Source organism: Manihot esculenta, chromosome 9, assembly GCF_001659605.2.
Source record: "Manihot esculenta cultivar AM560-2 chromosome 9, M.esculenta_v8, whole genome shotgun sequence".
NCBI lineage: Eukaryota > Viridiplantae > Streptophyta > Magnoliopsida > Malpighiales > Euphorbiaceae > Manihot > Manihot esculenta.
This window is the reverse complement of record NC_035169.2, coordinates 18,211,041-18,222,126: the sequence shown is the minus strand read 5'-3', so window position 1 is coordinate 18,222,126 and position 11,086 is coordinate 18,211,041. Positions and strand designations below refer to the sequence as shown.

The following is an 11,086-nucleotide window of genomic DNA, read 5'->3' as shown; positions in this document are numbered from 1 at the left end:
AATAGGCTTGCTATGGGTTCCGGCGGCCTTAAGCCGACCTGAATCCTAGCGCCGATGACGATCCATTTTGGGGTCGTTACAGATTGGTATCAGAGCCCTAGGTTCACATGATCGGACCTATAGAGAGAGTGTCGGGCTCATAGAAGTTACAGTTGGTCAAGCACAATAGGAAATCATGTCCACTAGGATAGGATGTTGAGTCCTGTCTATTTGATGTTATGAAATGCATATGCATGTGCATTATGATTGAGATATATGTTTATGTGCTGATATGCTATAATATGTGTTGTTTTTCAGAGAGTTAAAATGCGAGGAACTCGTCGATCAGCTCGATTGACTGGAGTCCCATCAGATAGTGAGAGATTAGCTGCTCGTCCTCCTGCATTGCCGAGGGCAAGGTCACAAAGATCTAGCAGGGAAGGCATGTCAATAGACCCTAGAAGGTCTGTAGACGAGAGCAGAAGAGGGATAGTTAGAGGAGGTAGATCAGAGGAAGTGAGGGAGGCCATAGAGACTGATCCGTCTATGGATGAAGGTATGGGAGAATCCCAGGGAGGTGCTCAGGCCTCAGGTTTTGATTATCTAGCTGTTTCCCAGGATCCAGAGTATCCGATGGAGGGTATGTCGGAGTACTCTCGATTTGACCCATATCCTACATACATGCCATATATGCCATATCCTCACTATTACCCACCATATCCTATGTATCCACCCTCCCCTATCCATCCAAGTGCAGCATACCCAGAACTAAATGAACCAGTGCCCCCACCACCACAAACAGAACCAGTAGCCCCTGTTGCTCAAACACTTCCACCTAGTTCATTTGGAAGTAAGGTGAAAATGACTGAGTACCTGAAATTAGATGCTCCTAAGTTCAATACAGGAGATGATCCATTTGAGTACCTGAGAACTGTGAAGATGATCACTGACGAGTTGGGTGCGGATAATAGCAGAGCCATTGAGATGGCGGGATTTACACTAAAGTGTAAGAAGGCTCGGGAATGGTTCAAGAATTATATAGAGCCCAGAATGAAAAGTATGCCGTGGGGAGAGTTCGCCAATGAGTTTGCAGGGTGGGCTTTTCCTGATAGCTCCAGGGAGATGAAGATAATAGAGTTTGAACAGCTGAGACAAACAGATGAAATGAGTGTTGATGAGTTTACGGATAAGTTCCTAGATTTGCTTCAGTACGTGGGTCAGGCCTATGATACTGATCAGAAGAAGGCAAGAAGATATACCATGAGACTTCATCCCAGGTATTCTTCCTTGATCCTTCCAGCAGAAAAGGAGAGTTTTCACTCTATAGTGGACGCAGCCAGGAAGATGGAAGCTAGTGCCAATATTTAGAAACAGTCAAAGGCACAGGCTTCGGGTTCTAAGGCCCTCAGTTTAGGCACCTCAGGCAGCAAAAGATGGGAAAAGGCAAAAGGAACAAAGAATAAGTTCTGGAGTAAAGTCAAGTCTGGTCTGGGAATGGGTAGTGGCTCAAGCTCTGGCACAGCTAGTCCAGTATGTAGGAGATGTGGGAGACCACACAGAGGAGCTTGTCAGTTGGGATCTTCAGCCTGTTTTAGATGTGGACAGGTAGGGCATTTTGCTCGAGAGTGTCCCCAGGTGACTTTTGTAGCACCTTCCCAGCAGATGAGTTCAGGCAGTGTAGCACAGCCAGTAGTACAGCCAGCAGCTCCAGCCATGCCTCAGAGTAGTGGCAGAGGTAGAGGAAGAGGGGCAGCCTCGACTTCAGCAGTAGGTTCCCGAGGTGGAAATCCTATAGCCCCAGCACGGATTTTCACTGTGACTCAGGAGGAGGCTAATACATCGAACACAGTGGTGTCAGGTAATCTCATCATTGGATGTTCAGATGTGTATGCTTTGATGGACCCCGGTGCTTCTCATTCCTTTATTGCTTCGAGAGCCATAGAGAGATTGGGTTTGATCAGTTCTGAGTTAGAGTATCCTCTCTGGGTCAGTGGACCCAAATGCGACCCATCAGTGGCAGTGTCAGTCTGTCGTTTCAGTCCAGTGTTTATAGAGGGTAGATGCCTTCCAGCTGACCTTGTGGTTCTAGATTTGACAGATTTTGACGTCATTCTAGGGATGGATTGGCTATCTACATATGGTGCTACTTTGGACTGTAGAGACAAGGTAGTTAGTCTCAGAGACCAGGATGGGTCAGAGTGTGTCTTCAGAGGAGATAGGAGAGGTACACCTAGAGGTCTGATTTCAGCCCTTCAGGCTCGTTGTTTGCTTAGGAGGGGTTGTCAGGGGTTTCTAGCTCATGTGAGAGAGCTAGACAGTCAGGTTAGGGAACCAGTTTCGATACCAGTAGTCCGAGAGTTTCCAGATGTGTTTCCAGACGACTTATCAGGACTACCGCCTGGTAGGGAGATAGAGTTTGAAATTGAATTGTTGTCTGGTACCAGACCTATCTCTATTCCTCCCTACAGGATGGAGCCAGCAGAGTTAAAAGAGTTGAAAGAGCAGTTACAGGACTTGGTAGACAAGGGTTTCATCCGCCCTAGTACCTCACCTTGGGGTGCTCCAGTGCTCTTTGTCAGAAAGAAGGATGGATCCCTCAGACTTTGTATTGACTACAGACAGTTAAACAAGGTCACTACCAAGAATAGATATCCTCTGCCTAGGATTGATGATCTATTTGACCAGCTAGCTGGAGCAGGTTGTTTCTCTAAAATAGATCTGAGATCCGGGTATCATCAGTTGAGAGTCAGAGAAGCAGATGTGCCTAAGACAGCCTTCAGGACCAGATATGGGCATTATGAGTTCTTAGTGATGCCTTTCGGGTTGACTAACGCCCCTGCAGCATTCATGGATCTCATGAATAGAGTTTTCAGCGAGTATCTGGATCACTTTGTGATTATCTTTATCGATGACATCTTAGTGTATTCCAGAGATGCAGAGGAGCATGCCCAACATCTGAGGATAGTTCTGCAGATACTGAGAGAGCATGGTTTATATGCCAAGTTCTCTAAGTGTGAGTTTTGGTTGAGGAGCATTTCTTTCTTGGGACATGTAGTATCAGCTGAGGGGATTGAGGTAGATCCCAAGAAGATAGAGGCCATAGCTAACTGGCCCAGACCCACTACAGTGACTGAGATTAAAAGCTTTATGGGACTGGCAGGTTACTACAGGAGGTTCGTATAGGACTTCTCGAAGATAGCAACTCCTATGACCAAACTGACTCAGAAGAACCAGAAGTTTGTCTGGTCAGACAAATGCGAAAAGAGCTTTGAGGAGCTCAAGAGGAGATTGACATCAGCACCAGTGCTAGCTCTGCCTATTAGTGATGAGGATTTCACAGTGTTCTGTGATGCATCTCGAGTGGGATTGGATTGTGTTTTGAGGCAAAGTGATAGGGTGATTGCTTATGCTTCTAGACAGTTGAAGAAGCACGAGTTGAATTACCCCACCCATGACCTAGAGATGGCAGCAATGATCTTTGCACTCAAGATGTGGCGGCATTACCTCTATGGGGTTAAATGCGAGATCTTCACTGATCACAAGAGTCTACAGTACATTTTGAGCCTGAGAGAATTGAATTTGAGGCAGAGAAGATGGGTAGAATTGCTTAGTGATTATGATTGTAAGATCCAGTATCATTCGGGTAAGGCGAATGTTGTGGCAGACGCCCTAAGCCGGAAGTCACTAGGCAGTTTATCTCATATAGCAGCAGAGCGGAGACCAGTAGTGACGGAGCTTTACAAGCTCCTTGAGGAGGGGTTACAGCTAGAGTTGTCTGGTACAGGTGCGTTGATAGCACAGATGAGAGTGACACCAGTGTTTCTGGAGCAGATAGCTCAGAGACAGCACGAAGACCCTGAGTTGATGAAAATTGCCAAGACTGTTCAGTCAGGCAATGGTGCGGAGTTCAGATTTGACAGCCAAGGGATCCTTCGCTATGGAAGTCAACTTTGTGTACCAGATATGAGCAGTCTAAAGGAAGACATTATGAGGGAAGCTCATAATGCGAGGTATAGTATTCACCCAGGAGCCACCAAGATGTATCAGGACCTGAAGAGGGTATATTGGTGGCCAGCCATGAAGAAAGAAGTGGCGCAGTTCGTAACAGCTTGTGAGACTTGTCAGCGGGTGAAATTAGAACATCAGAAGCCGGATGGAATGCTTAACCCACTGCCGATTCCAAAATGGAAATGGGAAAGCATAGCTATGGATTTTGTAGTGGGCTTACCGGCAGTATCCAACAGGATAGACTCTATATGGGTGATTGTGGACAGACTCATGAAATCTGCTCATTTCATTCCAGTTAGGAGTAACTATTCTGTGGATAAGTTGGCACAGGTATATCTGGATGAGATAGTGAGATTGCATGGAGTCCCAGTGTCTATAGTTTCAGACAGAGGACCTCAGTTCACCTCCAGATTTTGACGAAGTCTGCAGAGTGCGATGGGCACGAGATTAGATTTTAGTACTGCTTTCCACCCACAGACTGATGGGCAGTCAGAGAGGACCATCCAGACTATAGAGGATATGCTCAGAGTGTGTGTGTTAGACTTTGGCAGTTCTTAGAGGCAGCATCTACCCTTGGTGGCGTTTGCCTACAATAACAGTCATCATGCTAGCATTGGGATGGCTCCTTATGAAGCATTATATGGGAGAAAGTGCAGATCACCTGTTTGCTGGGAAGAGGTAGGAGAGAAGGCTCTTGCAGGGCCAGAGTTAGTAGAGATTACTAGCAGAACCGTGCCTGTGATCAGAGAGAGAATCAGAACAGCACAGAGTAGACAGAAAAGCTATGCAGACATTCGCAGGAAACTGTTAGAGTTTCAGGAGGGAGATTGGGTATTGCTGAAAGTGTCTCCAATGAAAGGAGTGGTTCGTTTTGGGAAAAAGGGTAAATTAGCTCCACGGTACATTGGACCCTTTGAGATTTTGCAGAGGATCGGAAATGTATCATATAAGCTGGATTTACCCACTTCTATGGAGAGGATTCACCCGGTATTTCATGTTTCTATGCTACGGAAATTTGTGTCAGATTCGGGTCAGGTTATTAGTGAGCCTGATGTGGAGATTCTAGGGGATCTCACTTATATAGAGCAGCCAGTACGGATTCTGGACACGCAGATCAGACAGCTAAGGAACAAGGACATTCCGATGGTGAAAGTTTTGTGGAACCACCATAATCTGGAAGAATGCACCTGGGAGACGCAGGAGTCTATGCTCCAGTAGTATCCACATCTGTTTTGAGGTTAGTTTCCTCCAGTAGTATCCACCATGTCGGGATTCTCTAGAAGGGTAGGATTTATGTTTTTCTAAAGTACTATGGAATGTTTTAAGGTTTTAAAGTGAAAATGTCATGAGTTTTTTAGAGAAATGAACCAAGGCAGAAAAGCCAGGTTCGGCCGCCGAGGGTGAGGTTCGGCCGCCGAACATGCATGGCTTTCGGTTTCACGTTTGGCCGCCGAAGGTGGTCTGGCCAGCCACCTATAAAATGGCCCTCAGTCGGTTGAAACGATAAGATCACCATTTCTTCGACTTGCTAAGGTGAAACCTTGTCCTTTTTAGAGTTTTCTTCATGTTTTCATTAAATCATGCAAAGATTTGATTGAGTTTTATGTTATTTTGAAGGTTTTGAGCTTTAAATACAAAGTTGTGAATTTTGGAGAGTTTGAAGGAGAGTTGCTTCAAAACTCCATGTTACGATCATTCATCTACTTGATTTCAAGAGGTAAGTGAAGATCCTGAACTTGTTTTCATGTTTTATGGAAGATTTATGGGGTTTATGGAGAGAGTTGCATGAATAGGTTAAAAGAAGAGTTTTTGATGATTTTGTGAGAAAGACTTGTTTGTGTGTTATGTGATTTGTGTTGTTGGGGTTTTTAGGTAGTCTTTGACCCCTTTGAGCATATATTTAGGTGTATGCAAGTGGAGGAAGTGTGGTGTTTGTGTTTGGAGGAGTTTGGTGCTTTTGGCGAGAGGCAGGGCAAGTTTCTGCCCTGCTGATGAACTCAGGTTCCGCCGCCGAAGCTACATTCGGCCGCCGAACCCCTGAGGAAGTGTGAGGAGGTGACTTCGACTGCCTAAGCTTGCCCCCGAGCTTTTGGACTTTCGGCTCTGGAGGGGAGTTCGGCCGCCGAAGGTGCCGCCGAAGGTTAGAGACTTTCGTCTCTAGAGTGCCTTTCAGCCCCCGAAACTTGCCCCCGAAAGGGTTCGGCCACCGAAAGTTGAGATTTAGCCGCTGAAGGTGCATGAGTTTCGTCTCTGGAGAGGACTTTCGGCCGCCGAATCTGCCGCCGAAAGTGTCCTGTTTAGCTTTTCTTTTGCATGCTTTGCATGAGTTTTAGAGTGAGATTAAGGGAATTCTTGGGGAGTTTAATAGAGTTATTCTTAAGTTAGTTTGGTCCCTCATTTGAGTCTTTCTGTGCTTACACAGACCAGAGGAACCAGAGAGAGCAGCAGTGAGTACTGCTCCAGAGTTTATAGAACCTGCAGAGTCAGTCCAGACAGTCAGAGGTGAGTGGAACTAAACTAATTACTCGTTTTAATGGAGACATTAACTGCTTTTAGCATCTTTCATGCATCATATTTATGCAATAGGTTGATTGCATTAGAATTCACAAAGATGTTGCATTGCATAGCTATATTGTTGGTGTGGGTAAATGCTGAATGATCCAGTAGTTACAGACAGGAAGTCCAGGACCCCATTCTACAGCCTGGCAGGTATAGGAAGTCCAGGACCCCATTCTATGGCCTGGCAGGTATAGTAAGACCAGGTTTCCGGTCTATGCCTGGCAAATGGTAAGTATAGGTGTTATACATACATATATATATACAGTACTAGAAGACCAGGACCCCAGTCTACGGCCTGACATGGATCAGTTACTGGGACTATGTGGTGACGGGTTTACTCTTAATGTGGATTGTCTGTGATATGACGCATTTCATAAGATCATATTTTAATGATTTATGTTATTGTTCTACTCACTGGGCTATAGAGCTCATCCCACTCCCATAACCCCAGTCTTGCAGGTTCAGTGTACAGTGTACAGGGGAAGCCCAGAAGAGTACAGAAAGAGAGAAGAGTTATGTAATAGCTTAGAATGGACATGTAATATTTAAGAGATGTACCAGTTGTGTTTAAAGTTAGAATTGTGCTTGACTTAGTAATGTTTGTGTTGTAAATCTTTTGTTGAGTACATGATCTGTATATATGTATATGTTTTACAGAGTATGTGAAAAACCAGGCTTAACAGGTATGAAACAACCCATCTAGAGCAAGCTCTAGTCAGGGGTACAGAGTACAGAGTACAGAGATAGTGCATGCACAGGTTAAGCCTTGGTACAGAGAAAAGAGTTTTTATTTTCACAGAAAATGTATGATCATGTATGAGATTTACAGGTACACAAAGAGTATAATAGGCTTGCTACGGGTTCCGGCGGCCTTAAGCCGACCTGAATCCTAGCGCTGGTGACGGTCCGTTTTGGGGTCGTTACACTTTACTTAAACTAATTCACCACTAATTTCATATTAAACTAAAATAATTATGAATTTAATCAACTTGAATAATAATATACTATCCTATTAATTGAGCAATGACACCTTAATGCTACAATCAATAGAACAATAAAAAATAATAGGTACAAAAACAATATAAATACCAAGAAACATTAAGAAAATAATAAAACCAATTAGATCTCACAACTAAATGAACTAAAACTTCAATTATCCTTCAACTGACAAGAGAATTTAACTACATATGTTCATGGTTGAAATGCAATAAGAAAAATGTTTTCAGCCTCCCAAAATTAATCAAGAGTAAAAGATGATGTTGTATATCAAAATAGCATCTTTATATAGTACTAAAAATCCTAGTTTAACCTAAATACAAGTAACCAAAATTTGATGGAAAAGTGTATTTAGGTATATCCATGATTTCACTTACATTTTCTGCTTTATTTTTCCTAAAACAATTGAGTTTGATATGTTTTTGCGGATAAGGATCATCAAACTGTGTGTCAAATATGGAATTAGACTCTGATTTCTTTCGTTAGATTGTTATGCCCATAACGTAGTGCATCTGAGACTTAGAGTTTAAGCAAGACTTTGTTCCTTATTTTTTTGTATCTTTCATTACGCCCATTACTCCCTTAATTTCAGAATTCAGAGTCTCGACATAATTTTTCTATTTTTATTCTTCAATCCTTTATTATCTTACTAAAACATCAAAAGTGAAAAAAATCAACCTGTTTAAGTCTTTCTCCAACAAATAATCTTTAGCTTTAAGAATTACATGAGAAATTATCTACATGTCATCATAACCACAACATGAGATATGGATGATATAACACATGGTACATTTTGGGAATCTATTTTTAGCTTAGAACATTCAACGTTTCCAAATACAGAGGTTCTAAAAAAATTGCTCAATACCAAATATATAAAATATTATTAGTATTTAGTTAAATTTGGTAAATTTTAGCCTTATAAAGCAGCATATAGAAAGATAAATCAATTCATCATTGTAAAATCTTTATTAAAAATAAAAGAAGGAAGGAAGCAAAAAAAATAATGGATACTAAAATAATCTTCTCAATTGTATCTCTATTGTTAATAAATTTCTCTCTTGTTCAAGCACAGCCAGCTGTTTTTGATATAACAAAATTTGGTGCAGCACCTGATAGAAAAGCAGATGCAAGTAAGGTATAAACATATATTTCACCCATGAATATTAGGATATTAGCTAAACTTAAAATTCTTACCTTTCTCTTTCCTTTATCTTTTAGGCTATAGCGGATGCTTGGAAAGAGGCTTGTGCAGCAGCAGGATCTAGCAAATATTGATTCCAGCAGGGACATTCTTGGCAGGTATAGTGAATGTTACAGGTCCTTGCAAAGGGGCAATAGAGGTAGAAGTTCAGGGAACCGTACAGGCCCCACCAGAGCTTGCAGGGGGGGATGGTTGGTTTAATTTTAACCATATTGATCAATTCACACTATTTGGAAAAGGAACTTTAGATGGTCAAGGAGAAGTTGCATGGAAGGGAGTATTTGTGACAAAGATCCAAAAAATTGCAAGAAACATCCTATGGTATTTTTTTTTTTAGTTTACATGAAATTACAAAATGTTACTAATTTAAATTTACCATAAATTATAATTATGTACCAAAACTTTTCTAAAATGCTTTTATTGCTTTACATTTTTCATCAGAATATAAGGTTTAATTTCATTATCAAAGGCTTAGTTCGTGACATAACGTCTCTTAATAGCAAGTACTTTCACGTCAATGTATTGGGATGTGAGGACTTCACATTTGAAGGCTTCAAAGTCAGTACACCTGAAGGTAGCCTTAATACCGATGGAATTCATATTGGGCGATCAAAGGGAGTGACTATATCTAATGCCAAAATAGGCACGGGTGATGATTGTATCTCTATTGGTGATGGAACCGAAAATCTAAAAATCACAAAAGTGGCATGTGGACCTGGTCATGGCATCAACATAGGGAGCTTGGGGAAGTATGAGAATGAAGATCCTGTTTCCGGAATTACCGTTTCCGATTGCACCCTCACCGGTACAACTAATGGTGTTAGAATTAAAACTTGGCCTGCACTATTTCCTAACACTGCAACTAATATTCATTTCCAAGATATTACTATGGAAAATGTCTCCAATCCTATTATTGTAGATCAAATGTATTGTCCATGGAATAAATGCAATAAAAAGGTGATAACTATTCCAAAACAATATATTATTATATGATAATTACTTATTGTTTGTATAAAGAATTATTTCTTCTCTCTCTTTTTATTTTTTTTCAGGAACCATCTAAAGTGAAGATTAGTGATGTTAGCTTCAAAAATATAAAGGGAACTTCTGCAACTGCTCTTACCGTTCAACTTATATGTAGCAGTGGAATACCATGTGAAAAAGTGGAACTTGCGAACATTGACTTGACATATAGTGGTCCTGAAGGCCCAGCAAAATCTGAATGCATTGATGTTAAGCCAACAATTGTAGGGAAGATTCCAGAGGGATGCAAATAGAAAGTCACATCTACTGTTACATATTTTTTTGTAGTTAATTATATATAGAGGAACATTAAGAGGTCTCCTACTATTAATATCCGATAATTATTGAGAAAAAATTATTTATTATTTTTTTAATCATATCTTCTTGTTACAATTTTTTTAACTGATAAAAAAATGAATCAAATCTTGCTATTTTTTTAAAAAAATTGCTAATATATTTTATTATGCGGTATTTTATTTTACATAGCAAAATTATGGTTAATTTTATACGTTGTTTGAAGCTAATAATATAACCTATTATCATATGAAAAATTATAACAACACCCTTTGATTAAAAATTGCTAAAACGTTTGAAAATTTGGTATGCCGTGCCACAAAATAAAATTTTAGATTAAATTATAAAATGGCATAGCATGTTTGGATTTTCATACCAACAAGCCTATTTAGAGAAAAAATAGTTATTCTATATGGCATGTCAGACCACGAGAACATAATAAAGAATGACACGTGTTATACCATGCAAATATAAACACTTTCCCAACTTTAATTTTTAATTTTAGATAAAATCAATAAATAAATGTTTAGTATTTGGCCTTTAGTTTTAAGAATTAAATATTTGGAAAAAAACAGAAAGACTTGCGCAATTTGACTTCTTATACTAATTTTCCTATATAAAATAAATAATATGGGTATATATTAAGTTATTTTTTGTTGAAATAGAAAAACTATTAATTAATTATACAACATATATAATAAATAAAATATAACTTATTCATGTAACAATTAATTTAAAATTAAAAAAGAACATATTAAATAATAAATTCTAAAAGATAAATTTCATTTAAGTAGAAAAAATAAAGTCAAATCAGCTACAGGCTCATAAGAATTAAGAAGGACATTATACTTAGAGTCGAATTAAAATGCAGCTGATAGCTACAGGCTCAACATTTTTTATGTTCTTGTTTATGTATCCTTTTTCTTGCTTCTTTATATTTAATATTTAATTGCAAATGCTCTAAAAGCAAGAAAAGTTGGTCCAAAAATAATTTCACCGTCTCTCCTCATATGGTGACTGAACCTA

The 11,086-nt window shown here is 40.0% G+C and overlaps 1 protein-coding gene across 1 annotated transcript; it reads left to right on the top strand.

The window, feature by feature from the left end:
- Positions 1-8,545: 8,545 nt before the first annotated feature.
- LOC110607362 (exopolygalacturonase-like) lies at positions 8,546-10,020 on the top strand. The gene is made up of 5 exons (XM_043960145.1): positions 8,546-8,677; positions 8,768-8,841; positions 8,983-9,064; positions 9,185-9,700; positions 9,796-10,020. The coding sequence occupies exons 1-5, from the start codon at positions 8,546-8,548 to the stop codon at positions 10,018-10,020; spliced, it is 1,029 nt and encodes a 342-aa protein (XP_043816080.1).
- Positions 10,021-11,086: the final 1,066 nt, after the last annotated feature.